Below are 21,786 nucleotides of genomic sequence, written 5' to 3'. Positions count from 1 at the left end.
AGTCACTGGATAACATAAAATTAGCATTACACTCTAGACATTGTTAATGTGGTAAATGATGATTCTAGATGGAAACAGCAGATTTTTAATGGAATATCTCCATAGAGGTACAGAGGAACATTTCCAGCAACCATCACTCCTGTGTTCTAATGCTACATTGTGTTAGCTAATGGTGTTGAAAGGCTAATTGATGATTAGAAAACCCTTGTGCAGTTATGTTAGCACATGGATAAAAATGTGAGGCTTCATGGAAAACATGAAATTGAGTGGGTGACCTCAAACTTTTGACCAGTAGTGTGTGTGTGTGTGTGTGTGTGTGTGTGTGTGTGTGTGTGTGTGTGTGTGTGTGTATATATATATTTTTTTTTTTTTAATTAAAATAAAGTATTTACATAAAAGTAACCTAAATAATTGCCTTGCCTGGATTCATTGTTGTCATTTGTCCATTTCTTTGTCACTTTGTAATTTTTTTGTCAAATTGTGTCTCTTTTTAGTTTTGTGTCGTTTGTCTCATTTTTTGTCATTTTGTGTCTCATTTTTGTAATATTTTGTCTAATTTTTGCAGTATTTTTGTCTTTTTTGTCAGACTTTTAGCATTTTGATCATGAAGTAAAACACTCTATCATTCAGTTCTAGATAGCTGTGACTAATGTTTTGTGCCTTTTTGTAGAAACACTGATCTGGAAGTTTTAATGTGTAAATGATAAATTGAGGCAGAATATTGTTGAAATTGAACTTATTTTTCTTAAATTTCAGGTTGTTCATGATGTTTTGTAAAAAGATAATTCCTTAAATGTGAACATTTTCGGAATGGACTTTTTTGCATTAAAACTAAGGGGATGTGATTTTACTGGTCCGGTCCACTTGAGATCATATTGGGCTGAATGTGGAACCTGAACTAAGATGAGTTTGACACTCCTGGTCTAAACCAACATGTGCTGCTGAGAGGCGGGACGCAGACGGGTCTCTCCTGGGGAACACTCCGGTCTGCACTAGAAGCAATAATCCCGTTACTGACACCAACCGACAGTGTCAACCCGACGCGCCTCGCTATTGGACGCAGTGGGGGCTGGACTCGTGCACTCCCGCCAGCTGTTCTCCAAACGCAGGGAGCGCGTGTGGCCAGTCGCTCCTCGGTGCGCGCCGGATATGGATCAGGACGCAGCGCGCCTCCCCGCTGTCTGCCGCGGACAGGCTGCACTCCGCGGCGTATAAACGGCTGTCCAGATGAACCGTCGCCCTACCGGCTCCTCCGGCGTGCAATGGCTTAACAGGAGAGACATGAGTGTCCGGACGGATGACAGCATCACCTTGTGCCAGAGGGCTCTCCAAATCGTTACGGAACTTTGTCTCACGGGACACGTCGACCGGGAGAAATGCTCGGATATATTCCCGCTGGAGAGCAACATACTAGGTAAAGGACATGCAGGTAAATGGAAAAAAAGTCATTCTTTTTCTTTCCCTAAACCTCCCCATTTAGTCACTTTTCTCTGTTCTTATGAGGTACTTGCAGGTTTGGCGCGTAAAGGAGAAACTAATCACAAAGTGGCACGAGTTAAAACTCCACTGCGCCACTTAGTTTGGTTTATTTTTCCCGTGCAGAGCAGTTCTCAAAGTGTTCATCTACCTGTTACGCATATTGCAGCAGCTCAGCGCGCACTGGTGGAACAGCAACAGTTGGACAACAGACTGAGGGGAAATAATGATCAGTCTTTCTGTCGTCTTTCTGTCCTGCGGTCTGGTTTATTACCTCATTTAAATAAGCTGCATGTATGAGCTAATTAAGCCTCCTTGCATATCCAATCTGTGCACATTTTGCATTTTAATTTAAGCAAGAGCAGGAAATATCAGCAGCACACAGGAGCTCAGAGTGATATTTTCCCTCTTTGTGTGATTTTCTTGATGCTGTGGCTCCTTGACTGGTTTTACGTGACTTTTTATCAACCAGGTGCACATGCTGCCCCCTCTTTCTTACAGCTTGCTTTCTCTCCTTTTTTCTCCCTCTCCCTTGCATGTTTGTCTGTCACATTTTGTCCCTCGCCTGCTTCTCCTCTCCTGTCTGTGGTGTCACCTGTGGGCTAACTGTAGACATCTCTATTAGTCTCCTTGCTGTGGTCGTGGGTTTCTGTGGCCTCGCCCTGTTGGTAGTCTCTCTCTTTGTGTTTTGGAAGCTGTGTTGGCCCATTTGGAGGAGTAAGGCTCTGCCGGCCCACGCCGAAAATGGCCTCCGCGTGGGTTTCCCCGATGTCCCTCCGCCCAACCCCACGGCGGTCACCGAGTGCAAAGCGGCCGAGGCGGAGAAGAAGTACCCGCTGGAGGTGAAGGTGAACGGACGGAGCTCTGTCAAGCTCCTGGAGGCAGCCATGAAGATCAGCCAGACGTCTCCAGACATCCCTGCCCAGGTGCAAACAGCCCTGAGGGAGAAGCTGAGCCAGCAGGTGAAGATCCAGAGGCAGACCACCGAGCCGACCTCCTCCTCCAGGTACCCTCACATGAAGCAGCTGCCGTCCCCACCCCTCCCAGTCTGCCCCTGCACTGAGGACAGAATGGTCTATTCACACAAAGCACATATCAGCTGCTTACAATTACAGTGCAATTCACTGCAAAACCCTAATCTTACCAAGTCTATTTGTCTTATTTTTAGTCAAAATGTCTCATCCCACTTGATTTAAGATAAATTCACTTTACAAGAGACATTTCAGCAGATGGAGGGACTTGTTTTAACCCTCATGTCGTCCTGCAGGTCAAAATTGACCCGTTTTAACGTTTGAAAATATGGAGGAAAAAAAATAACTATTTTCACAGTGAAACTTCTGATGTCCACATTTCCAACATTTTTGGGAACGCTTTGAACATTTTTTGGTAGAAAAAAGAAATGTTAAAAATATTGAAGAACATTCACAAAAAAATCAATCAATTTTCCGATTTTTTTGTGAATGTTCTTAAAGAAAATATTAGATGTTTTACTGATATATATGTAATCACTTTCGATATTTTTAGGATTTTTTGGAAGATTTTTACTCATTTTTAAAAAAAAATATTTACAAGAATTTTCTTGCCAAATTTGGGGGATTTTTTAAAAATAAAACTTTTAAGGGAAACATTGAAGGAATTATTGGTGTTTTCTTCTTGAAGGTTTTGCAAATTTTCAGAAATTTGGGGAATTTTTTTGCTGAATTTTTGGATTTTTTGTCAGACATGGAAACTAATTTTTGGTGCTCGTAAATGAGGATAACAGGAGGGTTAAGGCAATCCATCTTAAATATCTTAAGTCAAACAATCTTGAAATTGTCTCGTTTTCAGTTGTATTTTACAAGAAAACTCAAAATAAGTTTAATACATCTCAAATTAGGAGGTTACATGAAAGCAAAATCTACTTTTGAGTGAAAAACTACTATTTTTTTAAGCATATCTGGCTTATTTTAAGACACCTCAGCTTGATAATCCTGGTAAAATATAGCTTAAAATAAGTTTTCCCAGCTAATTTTAAGATCTCAATATTCTAAATATCATATCTTATTTCAAGAAATCTTACCAAGACATTTTTGACTTGCTCTATTGGCAGATTTTTTCACTTATTTTAAGGTAAAAGTTCCTTGAAATAATTTTTTTTTCTTGTTTTGAGAGGGGCATTTTTTCCAGTGTATCAGCCTTTTTGAGCCCACTTTGGGGTTTATTTCCACCAACCCCTGCCTCATACGTAACTGATGCTCACACAAACGCTGTCCTGACAGTTCGTGACAGCGTTGAAACTGCGCCCGGGGTGGATTTGGCACATGTCACGTAGATCATCAGTGGCTGGCTGGTGACCTTGAGATGCTGTTGCACATGAAAAAATATCTGAATCTGGAGCACATCTGAAATGTTGCTGCAGTATGAACCCTGTAATCACAGTCAAGCTGCTATGGAAACGATGGGAAGCAACCCCAGTAATTAAACAATCGGCTCGTGCTTGTCTTTGTTTCCCAGCGCTGTGTTTAAACTGGAACATCCGTAACAAGCGTTGCTGTGGGGAGGGAGCTGTCACGGTCAAACACTGGGTTTCTTGTGAGACGCACCAGGCAGCTGTTCTCAGTTTCTCACACAACGCCGATATCGACACGTGCTTTGGTTTGTTGGTAGGCTCGTTAATTAAATTATACTGCCACCAAGTTCTCCATGAACTACCCACCCACCAGTGGCACAGGAAGGCCGGGTTATAGATTACAACGCCCACTTTCTGGATCCTTCCGCCCACTTTTTTGACAGTGATTCACCGATGATTACCATTTGAAAGATTAAAAGTCAAAACCACCCACAACATGCAACAGTAGATTTCAAGGTTAATTATTGTTTTAGGGCCAATCTTAGCTTAACCCTCGTGTCGTCCTGCGGGTCAAAACTGACCTGTTTTAAAGTTTGAAAATGTGGGGGGAAAAAAAAGAAAAAAACGAAATAAATGAATTTAAAAAAAAAAAAAAAAATATATATATATATATTATATATATATATATAATATATATATATAATATATATATATATATATATATATATATATGTATGTTTTCACAGTGAAACTTCTGACGTCCACATTTTCGGGAAATTTTTGAAAATTTTTTGATGAAGAAAAGAAATGTTAAAAATGTTTCTTAAGAACATTCACAAAAAAAGAAAATAGAAGTTTTACTGATATATATGGAATCACTTTAGATATTTTTAGGATTTTTTTTTGGAAGATTCTTACTCATTTTTTGAAAATATTTAAAAGAATTTTCTTGCCAAATTTGACGGATTTTTTTAAAATAATTCTTTTAAGGGAAACTTTTAAGGAATTATTGGAATTTTCTTCCTGAAGGTTTTGCAAATTTTCAGAAATTTGGGGAATTTTCTTGCTGCATTTTTGGATTTTTTTCAGACAAAGAAACAATATTTTTGGGTGCCCATAAGTGAAGACAACAGGAGGCTTAAGAGGCATTTTATAACACTCTACAGCAGGGGTGTCAAACATGCGGCCCGCGGGCCAAAACCAATCCTCCAGAGCGTCCAATTTGGCTCTCATGATGGCTTTGTAAAGTGTAGAAAAAACAGAGAAGACATTAACTGTAAACCTTAAATTTGTAAAACTATAAATTTAAAATAATTTCTAGACCTTGACAAGTTGTTTTGATCATAAAGTAAAATACCAGATTGCTCATTGTTCTTTTGTCGTTTGTCTCATGTTTTTGTTGTTTTGTTTCTGTTTTTTGTCGGTTTGCGTTTCCTTTTTGATTTGCCTGTGCTTTTTTGTTTTATTGTTGTCATTTTGTGTTTAGTTTCATTTCTTGTTTTGTGTATCGTTTTTGTCGTTTTGTGTTTTTTTGTCTCGCTTATGTTGTATGTCCATTTTTTTGTCGTTTTGTAAGTTTTTCTAATTTTTTGTCTCTATTTTGTTTTGTTTCGTGTTGTTTGTCTTACTTGTCATTTTTTTCTCGCTTCTGTCATGTTGTCTCATTTTTGTCATTTTGTGTTTTTAAGTTTTAAGAGTGAGGAATCTGACTCCTGTCATTAGTTGCTCATTTCAGACAGCTTTGCTCTCAACAAACAACAGCCTCCAGGCAGCAATCTTTCTGTGGATTATCCATTATAATGACAATTCCACCTGTTGCTGCTTTTGAGGAGCCACTTGTTGCTGCATCTTGGGTTTAGCTCTGCCCAAGACAATTACGATTGGTTTAGAAAAAGTTTCACACAAGCTGGATCGGTTTTTCCACCTATACTCTAGATGTCATGAACCCAGCAGAGGTTCTGTAAATTAAAGGAGGTTTAAAGTTTACAGCATCAAAAAATAATGAGCATTGAAGTAAATTGTTAGCACTAATCTGTGTTCAATTCTGTACTTTCGCCATTGTTTCCCATTCCCCTTGAGGTTTGTGCCGGCTCTTAGACAATGCCCAGCCTTTTATGTTGTTCATAAGGGTTGAACGTAGTATTTAAGCGTAGGCTTCGCTTCTTGAACCATATCATTTGTGCCACGACTGCCGGATCGCTGTGATTGTCTTACTGTCAGAAAGGAGGATGGCCAGTTGCTAGGTGACGAGATTGGCGAGTCAATCACAGCTGTGGTTTTCTCAAAAGATGTCAATTTCGCTGAATGTTGCAGCATTTAGGTAATTGGTACTAGGGCTCAAATATGAATGCTGGAGTTGTTTTTCAGTATCCAAAAATCACATGCAGTGGTGGCATAAGTTTGTCAGCTTGACCTTTTGTGACTTAATCTTGCTTGGTGCCATTTTCAGAGCTGTTTTTTTTGGTAAAACAATACGTTGGACTGGAAGTGTGACATTTTCTTATATGGGAGTATAAAAAAATCAAGACTGTGATGTGTTGACTTTAAACTACTCACTTAACAAGCTTCAAAAGGACAATATTGGGTTTGTTACATTAAGCACATTGATACCTCTGCTCCTCCTAAGTGGGACTGACTCAGCCACTTTAGGCCTCCAGTAATTTGGCACTACTGTATATCAGGGGGACTATCAGGTTCAATAAATGTTTATATGCTTCAATACTCGGTTTTTGTGCTTTGTCCTGGGGGCTGAAGACCAGTCGATGGTAATTTTGGAGCTATTCTCCAGATTATTATGCATGGTTTTTAGATGTAGTACTCTCCTGACAAACCATTAGTGCCCATCATAACAAAAGCCACTCATGCGTGACACCAAATGCACTCGAGACGTTTACCAGTTGCCCTCTACCCTTTTCAACAGGCACAATTCATTCCGCCGCCACCTGCCTCGTCAGATGAATGTCACCAGTTTTGATTTCAGCATGGACACAGTGCCTCTCCGCCAGTCCTCTACAGTGAGCATTGGAAGAATAAAACCTGAGCTCTACAAGCAGAAGTCTGTGGACTCAGAGGACGAGGCCAAAGAGCCCGTGGAGACGTGTGGAAAGCTGAGCTTCTCGCTTCGCTACGACTACGAGGAGCAAGCTTTGGTGGTGAGGATCCTCAAGGCCTTAGACCTGCCTGCCAAAGACTTCACAGGCACCTCCGACCCCTACGTGAAGATCTACCTGCTGCCTGAGAGGAAGAAGAAGTTCCAGACCCGAGTCCACCGCAAGAATCTGAACCCCATGTTTGACGAGACCTTCTCTTTCCCCGTGGTGTACGACGAGCTGTGCAACCGCAAGCTGCATTTCAGCGTCTACGACTTCGATCGATTCACGAGCCATGATATGATTGGTGAGGTGGTGGTGGACAACCTCTTTGAACTCTCTGATCTTTCCAGGGAGGCGGTGGTCTGGAAGGATATTCACGCAGCTACGACGGTGAGTGGCCGTTCACACCGAGACGCCGCCAAATCCTCACATGTGGAAAACGTTGCTGTACAAGAAACGTTGCAACAGGCTTCTGTGCTGTCGCTGAGGGAAAAACAAGTAGTATATGGAAATTTATACTGTATTTAGAAAGTTCTGATCGAGAAGCATTGTACTGATTCACCTCTGAGAGCTTGAATTCTGGCAGGTTGAACACACTGTATTCTTCAAATGCTTTGGGAAAAGGATTTAATCAGTCAAGCACCCACTCACATTTCCCAGAAACTGCTGGGTTTTCTGCAGACGTAATTAGAGCAACACAGAGTATAAATATCCAACAACAACAATGGAAACTCTAATGCAGGTAGACAAACAGGGTAATACAGACAGCATGTCCTCATATGAACTCTCCCCAGAAAAGACCTGATAATTTACCCCTGAACGCATTCACTTCTACATTACCGCTTATCACAATTTGTTCACGCCTCTCTGCTTTGTTGATGATTGTTTTCATTGTGATGAACAATAAGCCTTTGTTTTCTGGTCACTTTAGCTTCTGTAGACTAAATTAGTTGCAGCACAATAACTACAAATCTTCACTTTGCTTCAGGATTAACTCGACTGGATTTTCTTTCTCTCTCTACCAAAAAAAGGTCACAACTTATTTGCCTTCACATGTGAAAAGTTGATGATTTTTGCTGCTGTTTTGTAAAAACAACAAGATTTCAGGACAGAAATTACATTCCTATACAACTAAAATCCATTCTCATCTATGTCTCGAGGGAAATGTACTTCCTGCTTGACAACTTTGAATACGTTTTAAAATTAACAACTTTCCCCCTCATTTTGTTGCTTTACTGCTGCTCCTTTTCAGTCAGCCAATCATGTATTAGATGGGGCGGGACCAGAGAACCTTCAAACATGTCGAAAAAGGGTGTAGAATGTTCTGAAATATAACCTTGTTATTTTGGAGCCTAAACCTAAGCAAACAGTGAGTGAAAACCAACAGTAAAAAAACAAGTACTTAAGTCTAAAAATAGTGGAATTAAAAAGGCCAGTCTCCTAGGTGAAAGTCCTGTTTGCTGACTTGTGCTTCCATCCACCTCTTCAGCAGCCTTAGTTGAACTTTTTGGTTTAACCTTTTTGGGCGGATGCAGTTTAGTTGCATAGAAATGTAATTTCTGGAAGACTGGATTGGCTAACACAGACTCACAAGTTATATTTTAGGTTATGAGTACATATTTCTGGCCCCATTGGAAAGTCCACCAATGAGATGTTTTCAGTTTAGTCTATAAGTTAACAGGACATTCGCTTACTCCCTAAACATTGGTGAAATATGATGACAAGACAAGAGAACAGTGATTTCTGCTTTTTGTAACATCAAGACACAGGTCATTTTTGGTTGCTATTTTTCCCCTGAACTATTTCAAAACTTTCTACACATATCTCATAGTTTATCACTTAGATTCTGGGATTATTTTAGCCATTCCTTATCCTTAGTGTTGATACACCTGAGGGCAACTTTAGTTACTTTATGGACCTGAACCAAGATTAAGGAGCTGTCTGTATGACATGTGAGAGCTTTTGTGGTATATGGATATTGGATTTGACTGGAAAATAAGTGATATTTTAAAAGATACTATGAAAACACACCGTCAACAAACCAGAAATTGTAGTTTTGGGAAAAAACTTTGCTCAGTTATCAAGAAAATTGCTGTATTGATTTCAAGGTTTCCAATTTTCACAGAGTTTAGTTCTCATACAAAACCCCGATGATGGTCTAAAAGCAAGATGTAAAATGTTTCCTTTTGCTGTGCTTTGATATCACTCATCACACAATTTTCTACCCTGCGAGAATAGAAATATTTAGGTCTTTTCAGGACTTAGATACAGATATAAGCAACTGTAACTTCAGAATTCTGTTTCCATCTCTGATCGTCTGACTATATATGGTCTACAGTGAGTGACCAAACACAGTACAGGTTTTAGCTTAAGCTATTAAATGAATAACATTCAAATTATTTAAGTTGATCTAAATAATTTCACAAACTGTAGTACCTTGAGAATAAGATAGGCAGCATGAAATGTTGATTAGTACTGAAATAATGATTTTTTTCATAAATTTTCACTTTATGCTCTAGCTTCAATACATGCTAAAAGAATTTTTTGTTTGGCTAGCTAGCTAATGAAGCCCCAAACAAGTTCAGCTGATGTGACTGAAGTGAGGCTTGTTGGATGTGAAATGAAAAGTCGGCAGCAGTGGTAGCTCAAAATGACGACGTGGATATTTAGCAGATAGGAAACATAGTTCAACGTCTTAGTTTAGCATGTTAGCATGTTAACATATACGAATAAACTAAGCAAACGTTCATTGTAACTAAACCAGGCATAAAGTACAGATGGCAATGGGAATGTCAAAACCAAATTAAATGAACAAATTAAAATGTTGATCCAATGGTTTTCAAGACAAAGCTCTAAAAACCAAAAATGTCAGCCTAATGGTGTTGTGTTTCCCATTTCGGTTAAAGATTAAACTCCAAAAATCTCATCTATGTGTATCAAAGTGACATATTTAGAAGTTCTACCATGAAAAAATCCCTTAATGTCATAAAATGACTTTCTCTAGAATGAGTGGATCGGATCTATCCCAGCCTCAAACATTGTAAAACCATCCATACACTGCATTTTCAAAAAAAAAAAAAAAAACGCCATATGGACACGTTGACAGCAGAAGAAAAAAAGCGCGATTGTCACCAGAGAGGGTCTTTAAGGAAAATTCAGGGGTTCATAATTCAAAGTAAAATTCAGCTTTTGATGACGATGACTGTATGTACAAAAGTCTATGGCAAACCATCCAATAGTTGTTGAGATATTTCTGTTTGGACCAAACAAACCAACAATACCATCCCTAGAGACAACAATTAAGAACTTAGTGCTTCTCAACTAGCAGATCAGACAACAGTGTAATAATAACAATTAACAGCTAAGTTTAGGTGCCTATACAGCATTGAAGGATTGAAAGAGAAAACTACCACAATAGCCTGCAGCACAATGCTAATTAAATGCTCAGTACTTGGTGACCGAATATGACCTCTGTTATAAGTTGACCTGTTTATTCCTCTGCTCAGGCATTTCGATTCACAGAATGTGGTCAAACCATTTAAAATGTGCTAAATTGATTGTGTTGTGTTTCTTTTTGTCCACCAGGAGAGTATTGACCTGGGAGAGATCATGTACTCGTTGTGTTATCTCCCCACAGCAGGGAGAATGACCCTGACAGTCATCAAATGCAGGAACCTCAAAGCCATGGACATCACAGGCTCTTCGGGTAAAATAAGGCACACATCAAAAGCAAAACTTGGATATAAATTAAAAGTCTTAGCTGACTCAGGGAAAAATAAATAGCCTTCCCTTTGGCATTTGTTTCTAATTCCAAATGATGTACAAATGAACAAATGATTAATTAACAGCGAACTTGTGTCTAACAGATCCGTATGTGAAGGTTTACCTAATATGTGATGGACGGAGGTTAAAGAAGCGAAAAACAACCACCAAGAAAAGCACACTTAATCCAGTGTACAACGAGGCCATCATCTTCGACATTCCCCCAGAGAATGTGGAACAAGTCAGTCTGTCCATCATGGTGATGGATTACGATCGGTGAGTTCAATGCTCGTTTCATACTACAGGACGTCCTCGACTGACGTCAGAGTTCCGTTCCTACGGGCCAATGTAAGTCAATTTTCACCATAAGTTGGAACTCCAGCAAAAATGTAAACAAAGCTGTTACGTGCATCATGATATCGATCACCAACCGGCCAACATCCGTTGGTGTTTCGCCCTGTCTCGAGTGTGTTATTATATCTAGTTTCACTTCCATGGAGATGGCTTTCCTTTTCTTCAAAGGACTACCATCAGCAGTCTGACTTACACTTGGAAGTCATAATGAAGGGCAAAAAATTTGTTAATGTAGCACAATCCAAGATGGCATACAACTGTCTAATTTAAACAAAGCCATCTTATAGCGCCGCGTGACGATGTATTTGTCCGCTCTGCTCACCAACTAGTTCCACAACCAGTAATGACGAAATGCCATACATCATAAACCAAGGACCCCTCCGTACCTAGTCCTGATGTAACAATGAAATGCTGTAGGTAGAGGACGTCGTAAACCGAAGACCCCCTGTATATGCAAATGATGATGTGCTTATTTACACTACCGGTCAAAAGTTTGGGGTAAACCAGACAATTTTTCCATGAAAACTCACACTTTTATTCATGTGCTAACATAACTGCACAAGAGTTTTCTAATCATCAATTAGCCTTTCAGCACCATTAGCTAACACAATGTAGCATTAGGACACAGGAGTGATGGTTGCTGGAAATGTTCCTCTGTACCCCTATGGAGATATTCCATTAAAAATCAGCTGTTTCCAGCTAGAATAGTCATTTACCACATTAACAATGTGTAGACTGCATTTCTGATTCATTGAAAAAACTTTTCTTTCAAAAAATAAGGACATTTCTAAGTGACCCCAAACTTTTGAACGGTAGCAACCTAAAGTCAACACAGTGGACAGGTAAAGAGGAAAATGTGAAGATTTCCAGTTGCAGAAACTAAATAATGAAGTGTGTCTTCAATCAATGAAACTCTGAAACAGAGATGGATAATCACAATGAATTCAACTGCTTCTATGAGAGGTGATCAAACGTTCTGATGACGTTCATGGTGCCTAACCCCGTCATGAATCAGAAGACCATGTGGCACCAGTACCTGGGATGAGCCGACCTTTATGTTGAGGGTTGTCAGTGGTGCTGAAAGTGGGGGTCTCCAGCTACCACTAAGAGATGGAACAGCAGTTTCCACAGTGGAACAGCCTGCAGTCTCCAAAACCAGCAAACCGGTCTCTACAAAACTGGATTCTCATGCAGCTAAACTGCATTATCAGTTACGCTTTTAAGAAAATGTATTCTACGCCAAATTTTGTTGGTCATAATATATCACAAATATGTTTCTAATCAACATATATTTCCCATTGATGTCATTGTTGCTCCTTTTTAGTCAACCAATCATTAATTGATGGGGAGGGACTTATCACCCTGGTTACCTAGGAACTGGATTTTTAAACCAAACTATGATGTTCTTTTTCTCACGCTAACCAAGTAATTTTGTTGCCAACTTGTAAAAATGTCTACCAAAACATTATATATTCTTAAACACAACTATGTAGTTTTGGTGGCTTAACCAAACCAGAAAGTGTTTCAAAACCAAAACTGAACTAATATCTAAGACCAATGGTCCCTCATCTGTCATGGGACACAATACTGGTCTTCATTGTGGAAGTCTGGATGCAGGCTTAAGCCTTCATCTTGTTCTACTTTCTTACATTGACTTTCTGGTTCTTTGAAACTGGACACCATTCCCCCAATGTCAAAGGTGAGAAAAAACATTAATTTCAACTTACGCTTCCCTTAAAATGTAATTAAGAATACAGTGATAGTTGTAGAGGAACATTTTTTGGAAGCACGGTTGAGACTTGACAAGGTGTATCAGGTCATGGGTGCACCAGGAATTAGTCCCTCAGGGGTTTTACTGTCAAGAAAGAGTTTTCCATCCTGAGGTGAGTCTGATAATTAGGCATGGGTTTTTTGCTCCACTCCCAGATTTGGCGCTGTGTGACTTCTTCTGGTCGCCATTTTGACACAGTTTAGGAGATTCAGTGCTCATCACAGATGGCGCTTGACATGTTTACATAACAGGATTTCCAGGAAGCGTTTCAAGCACTGCAGGAGGGCTGGGAGTTGTGCACAAGGAGGCTCCTTCAACAGCTACGATGGCCAATTTTAAATCAGATACAGCTCGGGATTTTTACAGGTGAACTCTCTGAGCTAATAGAGGTCAGTTAGCTTTTTTTTGGTTCCGACCTTCACAAACTTCCACTTTTCTTTCAAGACATTTAAAGCTGGTGAAATATGCATTCATATTTCAGATTAGTCAAATTAACACTCAGAGTCGTCTCTCAAGTCAAAGCAAAGTTGTACTTGGACTGACAATATGTGGAAACAGTTCTTTTGCAGTGGTATTATCAGTTTTATCATGATCAGTATTATCAGTTTATGAACAGCCAGTTTCAACCGGCTGCTTGCAAAACCAACTTGTTATATTTTCACGGTCAAAGTTAATCATGGAATTTTACTGAGTAGGTTGGGTTATATGAGTTCATAGTCACACAGTTATGCAGTAGGTTGAAATCATAACGAGAATTTAATCATAACATTATTATAATTTTATAACGTAGATCTACCACAAGCGTACATACAACAGTGTGCTAATGTGTGTGCTTTCCTACTAACAGGGTTGGACATAATGAGGTGATTGGTGTGTGTCGCACTGGGCCGGAGGCTGAGGGCCTTGGACGAGATCACTGGAACGAAATGTTGGCTTACCCTCGGAAACCCATCACACACTGGCATGCTCTGGGAGAGGTACAGACACTTCTTTCACTCCTCACTGTTTTCCCCCCTTTTTTCAAAGGACCCACATTTACAGAGATGTCCAGAAGCTCTTGAGTGTGGCCTTGACATGAATACATACAATGCTGTGCAAGGCAAAGCAATGACACATCATCAGAGTCAGATTTTCTGATTGTCGTTGCAGCTTTGTGTCATTCAGCTCCTCCTTCTCTTCTTGATTTTATCACTGCAGCTGATGATTAAATCCCTAAAAACTCATCTCTGTGAATCAGATTTACTTATTATTTTTTTCCCTCATGAAAATAATCCGTTCCTGCTCTAAAATGGCTCAGATGTCAGAAGAAATCCAAATCTGCGTTTTCGAATGGGAAAAATAGGTCGATTCCTTATTTCATTCAAGATTCTAGCATATAAAAAGGCCACATCAAGGTAAATTAAAAAAAAATTTAGACTAGAAAGAGTTGAATTTTTGTTGGAAAAAATATGCCCTAAAGGATGACTTCTGCTAATTACTATATTTTAATAGTACTCAAAAGTGTAAGGACATTCATCACGTTTTTGCGATGGATGGATGGATGGACGGATGGACGGATGGACGGATGGACGGATGGATGGATACTTTACTAATCCCGAGGGAAATTCAAATAGCTAAGGTAGTATCTATTGTAAGCGAAAATATTCTTTCCCATTTACTGCTTCGTTTTCAACAGTTACTTTCTAAAGTGTGACGGATAATGACTGCAGCTGCAAGCACATTTTAAACAGTGACTATTAGTTATTGACATTTTTAATCTGGGATTAAAGGATTTTACACCAATCTACTCGTAAAAACTCCAACAATTCTAACAATGAGCTTGAAGGGATGTTTTTTGATTTGCAGATTTATTAGTTGCCTTGCCCAAATTCCAATGAGAAGTTTAATTTCATCTCTGTGTTCAATACAGAGATAGAAACTGTTATTATCCTGAGGCAGCAGCTGGCCTAGCTTTGTCAAAGGTGGTCTCAATACTGTCTTAAGTGTATTTAACACAAGTAGAAACAAACACAGAGAACAGTAATGAGTATTTCGCATGCACCTGGGAGTGTTTTTGTTGCCGGCTTTGCAAATAGGTGACTTCTGGTGACTAATTCACATGCTAACAAGCTAATGTGCAACAAAGACAACCTTGCAATTATTGGACATATTTGATTCTTTTGACAAACGCCAAATGTTTCACTCCATTTCATGCAGATTTCATATTTTACATGTTATCAATTCTTCTCCTCTTTTGCCCCTCCCAACCTGACGAATAGGAAATTACAGGTGATTACCCGTTTTTAGTGGTAAAACTACTCAAGGCTTTGATAAAAACCTGTGATCATAGACAAAAAAAAAAAAAAAAAAACCATTCTGTGTAGCTCTTGTCAAAACACCGGTGTCACTAATACTCGGCTCATTTTAAAAGAGTTAGCAACAGCCTGACTTGGACCTGTTCCTGGGGATGCTTTGTGCAGTGGAAACACACCAGATAAACCCTCTAATGATCAACAAAGGAGCAGCAGATGAGTGCTCTAATTAGTCCACATTAATGCACACACTAGTATCATGTGTGAGAAGCTGTCCTCTATATGGTAAAAATATAAGGATTCATACTATATGAAGCTTGAAGGTCGTTTGAGGATTTAAGGATTCTGTGACACTCAGCACACACCTGACATGTTTTGTCATACTTTAAGTGTAACCATAAAGAGAAAACCCTCTGTTATAGCCAATGTTTAACCTTCTGTACCTCTGTTTTTTTTCTCCCAACTGCAATATAAAGTGGAAACAGCACAACCTTGGCTAGAAGCTGAGAGAAAATAGAATTTCTCTGATGACTTATTTTACAAAAAGGGAAAAAAAACTTGAATCAACATGAAAAATGTGTTTTTTCCATATTATAGATAGTTTTTTACTTATATTTTTTAATAATATTGAGACCCATGGGTTTATTCTTATTATTATACTTTCTACGTCGAACAGAAGAAACGCATTTTTGACAGCCTAGAAATACTCCAAATTTGCACACACGTCAGGACTGATGAAAAATGTGATGTTTTAGGGGAATGACACGTGTGTGTCAAAATGGGTCAATAGCGCCCCCTGGAATATTATGAAAATTCAGCCCCCGGACCACGTTTCACCTAGAGCTATGAAATTCGGTGCACATATGTAACTCACCGGGACGCACAAAAAAGCTTCTTGCACCAATACTCAAAACCCAAGAGGAAGTCGGCCATTTTGAACCCCAAGACCCCAAGAGAGCTGAAATTTGGCCAGAACGTACAGCAGGCATAGGTGGTCAAAAGTTATCAAAATGCTTCGCAAAAGTCTGAAGGCGTGGAAATGGCGACCAGTGGACTGCGGCCATTTTGAACTATGATTCATATTTTGGACGATTTTGTGTCATTTTTGCACATTTTCAAAAGTTATAAACTCAAACAAGGTAACCCCGAGAGAGCTCAAATTTGGCCAGGATGTACACAAGTCAAGGGGGATCAAAAGTCATCAAAATGCTCCGCAAACATCCAAGGGCATGGAAATGTCGACCAGTGGAATGCGGCCATTTTAGATGTTCCACCATGAAACAGGAAGTGCTGTCTAATTAGCCTCTGCATGCTCCAATCTGCTTCAAACTTTACATATGTGATCAGTGTCCAGCCTGAATCACATCCATAGACTGATATACATTCACAGTCATGGCGACACTTGGTGGCCATTTTGGATGTCTCACCATGAAACAGGAAGTGCTGTCTAACTAGCCTCTACATGCACCAATCTGCCTCAAACTTTACATGTGTGATCAGAGTTCAGCCATAATCACATCCATAGGCTGATATACACTCTCAGCTGCAGCGCCACCTGGACATGCCTGGGATAGCTGAGCCGCAAGGATGCGAGGACCCAACCAACGCTGCTTGCAGTTATACATTTGTTTCCATACTTGTCTCCCTTCTGCTTTGTGTAAACACTGCCTGCAGTTCAACCTAGTTCAGCTGAAAAGTCCCTGAATTTTTGTCTTATGATGGTTAATCACAGCTGAAGTCTTCACAGGAGACCAGATTTTTTTGCTTTTTACAGAACCTATATAGAGCAAGCACTTTATTTGGGGGATTTTTAGTTAAGACATGATCGCGAATGAGACAGACCAATGAAATATCACATTCACATATTCACACATTCAAGGACCATCAGTTTCTGTCTGATGAATGGTGTAATTTTACAGATTTTTAAAAAGATAACATGTCTTTTTAGGGTAAAGATCTGACCTATATGGGCTAAATTTGCCTATGATCACAGTGTGTCCACACGATTAATGAAAATATCTGCTTAACTACCAAAAACACATGGGATCCCTCTGTAAAGCTGTGTGATATTTTACCTTGCAGTGGCCCGGAAGAGCAGCAAGCTTTGAGAGTCAAGGTTCGTGTCCTTCACCCAAACCTCCACAGACTCCCTGATGACCGTGGGGAGAGTCAGAACATCACCTCTGTAAGAAAGCGGACGTTTGTTTAGTTTCTGAGAAGTTCTGTTGCCTATCACTCGCTTGAGAGCATGTTGTATGAAAACTAAATTCAATCCGATGTGTTTCTTATGTGGTTGTGCTACCATTTTATGTATTCATTCAAATGCAAGTTTTTCAAAGTGCTCTACAGAGCTGGCTATGCACAGCACTCAGTCACTCAGTTCAAGCGTTAGTTTTTCATACACTTGCTTCAAAATTGTTCATTTACCAACCATTTACGCAGACCACATGAATGGTAGGCCTCACGTCAACAAGTCCTTAGCAACTGTATCAAACAATTCAATAATTTGAGTGACATTTTTCTAGCCCTAGAGCTCTTTAATGTGTTCCCATTTTACTTTGAAATGGCACAAAGCTAAAGGGCTATGCTGCTCAGTGCCATGAATCCATGTACTCTGAAAACACTCAATAAATCCAGTGAGTCGTGATCCAGGTTTTAGTTGAAAAAAAACTGCAGGTAACTGAAGGGCTGTGTGAATCTCTCAGAAAATCCACCAGTCACAGCAAGACTCATATTTAGAGAAACAGTAGCAGATACATGTAGCAAACAAATGTACAGAGAGGTTAACAACAATCAAATGAACGTGTCTTTGTAATCACTTCATAGTAAAGTTGTTCTACAAACCCGGCTGAACCATACAAAAACTTAAAAATGACAAATTCAGATTTATTTTTGTACACACCAGTTCGATTTATGTTCAGTATTAGAAAAAGCCGGAGTTATACTTTAAAGTTCCCTCATATTGCAACTGAAAGTGACGTACTTCTCATGAACACTGGTATGTAGGTCATGATTTGGCTCTAAATTCTCTGGATATCTGGGGTGATCATTATGATCTTTACCAACAACTACTTGTGGTAACCAAATGGGCAATATTCCACAATACAGAATCTGGTCCTGTCCTTTACTACGCAATGCAAGATTTCAGGCGAACATTAGCAGCTCTGTTGAATTGAATGAAATTTACACCAGTCAGCCACAACAACAAAACCACAGGTACAGAAATGTTATTCACTTTACCTGTAAAGAGCAGTCATTGAAATACTTTGAAATTCAAAATTTCAACCCTAGAGTGTTATTGGAGGACATAACAAGACTTTTTTTTACTTTTGGGACATTGGAATTCAAGGTCAATGAAGTTACCATATATGGTTTCTTGCCCATTCATGGTAAAAAACATTCCAAGAAACGTATATATCTTCACTTAGCACAACTACTCAACCGTAAAATGTGTGAGGTTAGTTTTGAGTTTCAACTGCAAATATGGAAGAGGAAGTTGATACGTTCCAGGCCTCTGCTGATTGGTCAAATGCCATGATGTAGTGTAGTGTGCTGTAACGTAGAGTGATCTTCGTTGATTGGCTGGGTGAAAACTACATGCTTCCATATTTAATGTGTGTGGAAGTTACCACATATGATCACTTGCCCGATAAAGCGTAAACATCTTGCTAAATGTAATGGGGGGGGTCATGTGGTCCAAGTCTTGAAACGAATGTGCTGAAAGAAGAAAAACATGAGCAGTGGAAAGATCTGAGAGACTTTGACAAGAGTCAGATTAGCATTACGATGATATTTCAGGTAATGTTCTGCTGGGAAACCTTGGGTCTTGCAGTTATGGTTATTTTTCTTTGACAAGGACCACCTACATAAGCATTGTTGCAGACAATGGTACATGATTTGCACATAGATAGTGCTTTTCCATCTTGACGGTACTCAAAGTGCAAAGGCTTTACAATGTTTTCTCATTCATCCACGGTGGCAGAGCTGCTTTGCAAGGAGCTGCTGACATAAAAATGCTTGCCTGCATCAAACCACCAACCTTGCAATTATTGGACGACTCACTCTTCCACCTGAGCCACAGCAGTCACAGTGCACAATTCCAGGAAAGCAGTTGTATTCTCTGATAGTAGTGGCCTCTTTCAGCTTAATAATGCAACAAACAAACATTTTTGAACCATCTGCTGCTAACGTTTTGGTGTCTGATGCCACAAGACACCTTCAGAGGTCTGGCGAAGTCCAGGCCTCATAGGATCAGTGCTGTTTTGGTGGCATGAGATGGATTTACATAAGATGGTGGTTTTAATGTTGTGGCTGATGGATGAGTAACGGGCAAACATCTGTGATGCCATTATGTTTGCCAAACAAACTGGTTTGTCCTCTATTTTATTTCATGAGGCGATATTAAAAGTGAAGGAGAAGAGTTTGGACGTAAACACAACGATGCATAAATCTGACCTCTATCTTGCTTATGAGCTCATGTTTGGCACTTTATCAGACTACTCAAATAAAAGGTAGCCTTGTCTGACATTTGTCGTTAATATACTTTGCAAATTACAAATACATGACTAACTGGGTCAATATATAATTGCGGGATCAATTTTGTATCATAGTTGACATTTTTGCTGTTTTCAGGCCTAAAATCAACATGGCTGCCTATAACCAAACACCACATGGCATTTTTACAGAAAGATTCTTCTAAATATTATATATACAACTGAGTAAAATTGAAATTGAAAGTTATTTATAAAGACATTGTAGTAAACCTGTTGACATGCTATAAATCCACACCTGACTCACACACTACTTTATATTAAATAACTCAGAAAGCCTTGGAGTCTTTCCAGTCTTTTCTTCAGTAGGAAATGACTTCATGTGGAGCAGGTCATGTGATCTGGAATTAACACACTTCCTTGAGATGTGTTTTTGTAATGGATAACTTAGCTGAAAGTGATACAATTTGTTATTTTCCCTATAAAATGTGATATATTGCCAAAAAAGAAACATCTGTCATGATGATCTCAACTTAAAAACAAGAACACAATCAAAACTATTTCTGAATAATCTCATTTTATTGTTTATCTAATTAGAAGGTGGTTGTTATTAAATTCGGACGGTTATTTAGTTGACATTGTAGTGATATCCAGTCATTTTTTATTAATAAGTGATTCCTTAATAAATAATTATGGAATTTGTAAAAACATCATAATGAACATAAAAAGCATTAGTTTTTTTTTACTTTTAATAAACATGTATCCAAGATATATCCCATGGACTTCAAAAGTCCCTCAATTATATACTGACCCAACTAAGCTCTACACTGGAGTAAAAGAACAATGCATTTTCTTCATCATATATGTAGCAGTCCGGTGCATATCTAAGACCCCTACATTATGTGGAGTTTTTATCTTAAAAATAATAACTAACAAGCTGGCTTCAGCTGGTATTTCAGGTGACACAAATGAGGAGCTGGCTTTCTGAAATCGAGAACCCACTGTTTAAAAAAACCTTCTTAAACACTGCTGTATTGCTTAACAGTGGCAACACCAGTAGCTAAGGAGGAGTGAATGTTAGCAAACAGTTATTTGCCAACATAAATCAATGTATGCAGTACATCAATCTCAACTTACACACTTGAGAGAGAATAAACTCTATTGTACATCGTTTCCTCTGCAGCTGTAAATTCAGGGAATTAAAGTCCATAAACTACACAGAATCTACCATTTGCAGATGTTATGTATGTTTTCCATTGAGCCATATGAAATTAAGTTCAGTGCATCGAACACGAAACATCGACTCAGCTTCTCTTTACACGTGAATAATAAGAAACTAATAAGAAATCAACATAGCAAATAGAAAAAGGCTATGTACTGTTATCTTACTTGCACATGCAGTTAATGATGTTTTTTCCCCTGCTCTGCCCTTAATATGAAAAAGAAATATTTTTACTTGTAGCATGCCTGTCACCACTTAAAAAAAAATGTTATTGAGGGAAAATGTGACTAATGAGTATGTTATGAGTATTTGATATTTTGATCTTTGTGTTTACAGTTGTATGTATATACTTGTCAATGGCACTGTTTGTACATATTGAAAAGTGAAGAAGTTGTCGTAAACTTATGGAAATAGAGACATCACAATGTATTTCTATTGTTTGGTGATACTTTGAAAAAGCTCAGACTTGTAATCGAGTGAAATTTATTCTGTGATAGTTGTGAACAACTGGTCAAACTGGAAACACAGTGAAGCCAACTCTACCTTACCAAGTTATTCCATGTTTAGGAGTTTAGAGCTTTGAGCTGTAATCATTTGCCTATTGGTTGAATCTATATGGAGCAAGAACAACTGCAACTACTGTCATGATGTGTACAGTTTGTGATAACTTTTGTAACAATTTAAAGTAAACATTTGGGATATCAGTTATTGTATCTGTTTCATATGTATTTTAACAACATAAATAAAAAATGAACAGTCACAGAGTGTCTTTGTCTCTGAAGGCATCACATTAAAAGATTCCAGCAGGAACTAAATGGATCTACAGATATCTGCAGTGCAGTGCCCCAAGAGTTGTTTCTTTACTCCACCAAGGAACACAGCAGAGTTATGCAACAATCAGCATATGTTTGTCTGTCTGTACTGAAAAACGGACCAACACATTTGGATGAAATTTTCAGGGAAGGTCAGAAATGACACAAGGACCACTTGATTAGCAGT

General features: G+C 38.9%; 1 protein-coding gene across 4 annotated transcripts; it reads left to right on the top strand.

The window, feature by feature from the left end:
* Positions 1–997: 997 nt before the first annotated feature.
* Positions 998–21,547, top strand: syt10 (synaptotagmin X). 4 transcript variants are annotated; one of them, XR_008600237.1, is made up of 8 exons: positions 998–1,429; positions 2,089–2,482; positions 6,726–7,287; positions 10,483–10,603; positions 10,764–10,935; positions 13,632–13,761; positions 14,276–14,402; positions 17,158–21,547. XR_008600237.1 is itself a non-coding variant. In XM_035943085.2 (7 exons), the coding sequence occupies exons 1-7, from the start codon at positions 1,228–1,230 to the stop codon at positions 17,227–17,229; spliced, it is 1,638 nt and encodes a 545-aa protein (XP_035798978.1). In that variant the 5' UTR covers positions 998–1,227; the 3' UTR covers positions 17,230–21,547. The 4 variants fall into 4 exon arrangements, 3 of the variants coding, with proteins under 3 accessions (XP_035798978.1, XP_023154392.2, XP_035798981.1); XM_035943085.2 differs by lacking the exon at positions 14,276–14,402 and having other exon boundaries at positions 998–1,414; XM_023298624.3 differs by lacking the exon at positions 14,276–14,402 and having other exon boundaries at positions 1,000–1,429.
* The last annotated feature ends 239 nt before the right edge of the window (positions 21,548–21,786 follow it).

The sequence above is a fragment of the Amphiprion ocellaris genome, chromosome 21 (genome assembly GCF_022539595.1).
Source record: "Amphiprion ocellaris isolate individual 3 ecotype Okinawa chromosome 21, ASM2253959v1, whole genome shotgun sequence".
Classification (NCBI taxonomy): Eukaryota; Metazoa; Chordata; class Actinopteri; family Pomacentridae; genus Amphiprion; species Amphiprion ocellaris.
The sequence above is the reverse complement of the archived record's forward strand: the minus strand, read 5'-3'. Positions and strand labels throughout refer to the sequence as shown.